The 5,153-nt window shown below is 35.7% G+C and overlaps 1 protein-coding gene across 1 annotated transcript; it reads left to right on the top strand.

The window, feature by feature from the left end:
• The first annotated feature begins 377 nt into the window (after window positions 1–377).
• LOC113321513 lies at window positions 378–2,298 on the top strand. Its single transcript, XM_026569424.1, has 4 exons — window positions 378–502; window positions 1,387–1,495; window positions 1,599–1,689; window positions 1,800–2,298. Exons 1-4 carry the CDS (start codon window positions 481–483, stop codon window positions 2,076–2,078), a joined length of 501 nt encoding a protein of 166 aa, XP_026425209.1. The 5' UTR covers window positions 378–480; the 3' UTR covers window positions 2,079–2,298.
• The last annotated feature ends 2,855 nt before the right edge of the window (window positions 2,299–5,153 follow it).

Here is a 5,153-nt window from a genome sequence, read left to right as displayed (position 1 = left end):
GATTTAGATGAGTCAGATGATACCAGTCAAATTCATACAATGTAGACGAGGAAAAAACAAACAAGGTTAAAACATGTATCCAGGATGAAAACACGTTTATATGAAACATTTACTTCCGTGGGATCTGATAAAACGTGGCAACATATATCAAAATATCCAGATAGATTATACCACCAGGTGTAAAATCCAGAATAAGTAAATAGTGAATATTACTACTGTATGTTATACGAGTATTATTATCCGGTGAGACCTTGAGTGAGTTTTCTTAATTTCTTTTTTTCAGTTTGAGTTTTCTACGAGTTTTATAGGGTTTGATTTCATTATTTAAGAACAAGAAGATTGTGATTTACGATCAAACCTTCCCCAATTCGAACCTACAAATTTCTAATTTCGATTCCTGTTTATGATATTTAACCATGCTAGTAGATCTCCGTATTTACAAAGTTTTTATTTACATAGCAGATCGTCGCTGCTCTAGAAATGGTGCATGGAACTGTAGATGGTGAGTTATTCCTCCAACTCTCCCTTCTTTTATATGATTTGGCTGTGTATTCAAATAGTTTACGATTGAATGACAACTAAATTTTTGATGGCCCTAGTCATCATTTAGAAGCATGAACAACCAATTCACGTAGGCAAGTAGTCTTCATGGATTGAGATATAATGAGCATTCCCAAGCATAATTGGAAATGGTCGATATGTCTTCTGATGTTCTATTTGAGAAAAAAAATGGGACGAGAATTGCACACGTACTAGTAGAGAATGTGGTGTCTTCTCTGGAACGCTCCTAGTTGCCATAAGACAGACGATATTGGTTATCCAGTTATGGCGCACTAACACTGCATTGCCTTATTACTGCATTTGTAGCTGTTTACATGACTTGGAAAGATATTTTACAGTCAATTCTTCCCACATGAGATTACAAATCAAAGTCATAGCTTCTATAATTCTAGTTCTGTTTTATCACAACAAAATTGTACGGTGTTGAGTTGGAGATTTAAGAATCCGTTGCACTGCTCCCAGCAAAGTCAGTGGTTCTGCCTGGCGTACATCTAATGCTGATCCCTGTTAGCTCTTGCTCCATAATTTTGTCATGTACCATCAACGGTTAAAAGTAGTTTGAGCAATTTGAAGGACACTTATTGTTTGTGTCCGTTTGATGGGTTAGAATCCTGCTGCTAGTGCTGTGATTTATAAGATATAGCGTGTATGTCTGTTGCTGGACTGTTTTTTTCTTTTACATATCAAACCTAGAATTAGTTCTGTGGATCATGATGTTTTATCAATCCAATTCAGGTGTTAATAGTTATTTGTTTCTGAAAAAAGATCCGTGCATGGCACATGCCCTGCAGCTAGTACTCATTAAGTAATGTTGCTTTTCACCAGGTTTTTCCAAGATGCAAATGAAGGCTCAGCGCATGCCACCAGTCCTTATAAACTCAATTAATCTACCCTGGCGTACACATCCAGGAATGCCTAGGGCTATTCAAGATATGTAAGTCTTTCTTTAGTCAAGCATCACTGTTCTGTAGTTTGTTTTCATCATCAGAGCCTATTTTTTTGGATGAATTGTTTTTAATTTTGTTTTTTTCGTTCAGGAAAGAAAATTTGACAAGCCGTCTCCCTGAATGGCCTGTTTCTAAAATCGAGGAGTTGAACACTTTACTACTAACAGATGCTAGTTCCATGGTATGCATACAACGGTCTTGTGATATTTATAGTAATCCTCTTTTTTACTTTGAATTTCTGTTTCTTTTGTTCTTTTTTATTGGATTTAATAGGTTTGTGATGTTAATTAGGAAGAGTACGAGGACTTATATACATTGAATGAGCACGTGGTACGGTGTAATCAAATGCGGCCGGCTCGTTCCTTGGAAGAATTCAATGCCACAGACAAGTTCGATAGAGCTATGTTAAGGCGTTTGATTGGAGGTAATGGAGGTTTGGGTTTAGTTGGTGCAATGGGATGTGTGATGATATGCTTATCTGAGGAAAATGATGGTTTAGGTAAATTGGTAAGAGGTGGAAGAGATGGTTTGAAACTGGTGGAAGGGGAAAATGAGCTAGTTGAAGGATGAAATTTTCTAGGAAATTGTTTATACTTTTTGGCAGAATTCTCCACATATGCCTGTTGAATGCGAGCTAAGTAGAATGCATCAGTATCACTAGTCGGCTTATACATTTGCAATGGATTTCGAATTTCCTCTTTCAACCCACTTATAAAACTCATTGTAAAGTAATCCTCGGAAAGATTCTTATTCTTAGATTTCATAATTGCTTTCAGAGATTCATATCGTTCATAATATTCCTCCACAGTAGATGTTTGACCAAGTTTATTAAAACTACCAATGTAATTATCATAAGCAACATCTTCAAAACGACAACACACATTCATAGCAAAAGTATCTCATTCAATAAATGGTTTTCCTTCTAAATAATCTATGAACCAAGCATCAGCTTTACCCTCTAAGTGGACAGAAGCTAAATCTACCTTTTTCAGTGGATCCACATAATTAAGAAGAAAATAACGTTCACACTTTCGAACCCATCCTCTGGGATTGGAACCTTCAAATCTAGGAAAATCGATTTTCGGATGACGAGTAAAGTTACCTGTGGTGAGATGAAATCCAGAGTGGTGACTACCATCTTCAAAAGGGTTGGTCTGATTAGAAGAATTGAGATCGGAGTCAGCAGCTACAACGGGGAAACGAGCTAGGATTTGATCCAATGAAGACTATAGGCCTGTCAATGGAAGAATATCCGTCGGATATTTAGAAATCCGATATCCGACAGGTTAATCACTACCGGATATTGGATATCCGATAATATCTTATAGGATATCAAAATCAGATATCGATTCTGATAGGCTAAGCTGTCGGATATCCGATTATAACAAAAAATCTTAAAAACCCTTGTAAAACATTTTCATAATTGACACTTCTCGGATATTTATCCGACAATATCCGATACTAGACTCAAAATTAGGATAAATTACAAATAAGTTCCTATACTATCGGATATCGGATATTAACATTTCGGATGGAGTCTAATCCGTTTCCGATATGTTAAGGAAGAAATATCTGATAAAATATCCGATCCGATATCCGATAAAACGGATAAAATCCTAGAGGATCTCGAATACTCGGAAACGGATACCGGATATCAGACAAATATTGACAGGCCTAGAAGACTGTATCGAACTCATCTTAGTGTTAAGCTCCTTAACTTCTTTCTCTAAGACTGAAATTTTATCACCATCCATCTTCTACTGGTTAGCAATATCCTTTACTGTTGGTGCTTTCTTAGTTCCCGTCATGATTCGGGTACACAGGATCGAAAAGATGATATCAAATGTTGTGTATCAATAACAATTACTGAAGAAGAACATTCACAGTAACCTACTCTCCAAAATGGATGAGCCTAGTTTTCCTTATTCATTTCTTAAAACTGCTTCTTACAAATGATTGGTCATAAATAGTTCACAATTACCCAATCCTCGACCGCTAAACAGAGCCGTTGTGCGACACTCCGTGTATTTTTCTCGGACTCGGTTCAAATTATTTGAGTTGAAAATCGGAAAAAAGAAAAAAAAATATTTGGTTGTGCTGAAGAAACCCATGTTAGGGTGTTTTATGAGTTGAGTCAGCCCAAATCCAAAATGAAATTTTAGAAGGAAAACCAATAGCTTAAATCAAAAACTTGGGTGCCTAAATTGCTCTACATGCATGCAGTAGGGCACGTGTCCCATTTTTATCTTCCATAAATTCTGAAAAACCAAGAGATTAATGGAATTCCTGATTCCTTTCCTTTCTCCTTTGCCTCTCTGGTGATTTGTTGCACTCTGAAATCAAATTTCCATTTAGTGTTAATCCTTTGATTACTTGTTGTATTTGACAATAGAGATTTAACCCATGACTCATCATACGTACACAAGTTGAAGGAATGGAATTTGGGGTGATTTTTGAGTTAAGATATGGTTGGAGAGTTTAGTAATAGAGAGGAAAATGAGCAATTTCCGGTGGTCAGTGAAATTATGGATGATTAGGAAGTTTGGGTTCTTTTTATATTTGGGTTGGAATGAAGAACTGCAGAGTTTGTAGCCGGAGGAAAAAATGAGCGGAACAAAAAGAGTTTGCACCTGCTTCCCTAATTTCTCTAATTTTCACTTTTACTCGTATGTGATCTATAATCATTGATATACATAAAAAGATTATGATAGAACTAGTATTGTCTGCATGCAACCTGGTTGTTTTCTGTATGAACCAAAAAGAATTGATATTCATTTCCATTTCTTAGTTTTCTCTTGTATTCTAATTCTAGAGGTTAAATTAAATGTTGGGTTTGTCTGAGTTTGGGATTTATTGTGCACAAGAGAAGAATTTGTTTATGCGTGCAACGTGTTTGTGATATTGCCTTTACAGAATTTGTTATTATTAATACTTGCTACCAACCATAAAGTTTTATGTTATAAAGGATGCATACTGGAAACTAGGAGAGGGAGGCTAATTAGCTAATGGGATTTAGAAGAGTTTTACTTTGATTTGGATCAGAATTAGGCTGATTTGGTTATGCTGTTAGCACTAATTGAAATCTCCAGCTTTACTAGATAGTTGTACAGGCTAAAATGTGTAGCCATAAACCCAAAACACGTTTAGGATTCTGCCTATATCTTAAGATCCGACCGTCAGAATATTGTGATTTTTGAATATGTTTTAGTAGCATGAGTCACTAGGCCACTGTAAAAATTTCAAGACGATCGGGTTACATTAGCTACTGAAAACCTTGAATGAATTGGAACTGCATTTTGTAAAAAACAGAAATCCCTTACAACCCACTTATCCATCATTATCTCATTGAATGGGCAAAAGATTGGGTTCAAACTTCCGTAGTTGTCACCATGTGAAAATGGATGTGTGCAATCAATTGTTACGATTAATTGGATAGATATCTAAATTATGGGTTACTTTACATTTTTCCCATTACCATTCAGATGTTGTATCCTGAGTTGGTTTTAGCTTGATATTGAATTTATACATTCATAAACATTTCATGTTTCAATTTATGCAGCTCGAGTCATTGACTTATTCTAGTGCTAAATAATTTAGCCTTCATAGAATTCCTGTTTGTAGGCTACACCATTAATCAGTTCACAT

Source organism: Papaver somniferum, chromosome 11 (genome assembly GCF_003573695.1).
Source record: "Papaver somniferum cultivar HN1 chromosome 11, ASM357369v1, whole genome shotgun sequence".
NCBI lineage: Eukaryota > Viridiplantae > Streptophyta > Magnoliopsida > Ranunculales > Papaveraceae > Papaver > Papaver somniferum.
Note: the sequence above shows the minus strand (reverse complement) of the source record. Positions and strands in the feature narration are given on the sequence as shown.

What these genes read in the sequence shown, in the direction of transcription:
- LOC113321513 (XM_026569424.1), top strand. Translation starts at nt 481, where the DNA reads ATGGTGCATGGAACTGTAGATG. An exon ending in CCTAGGGCTATTCAAGATAT is followed by an intron (nt 1,496 to 1,598) that starts GTAAGTCTTTCT and finishes TTTTTCGTTCAG; the next exon opens with GAAAGAAAATTTGACAAGCC. An exon ending in TAACAGATGCTAGTTCCATG is followed by an intron (nt 1,690 to 1,799) that starts GTATGCATACAA and finishes GATGTTAATTAG; the next exon opens with GAAGAGTACGAGGACTTATA.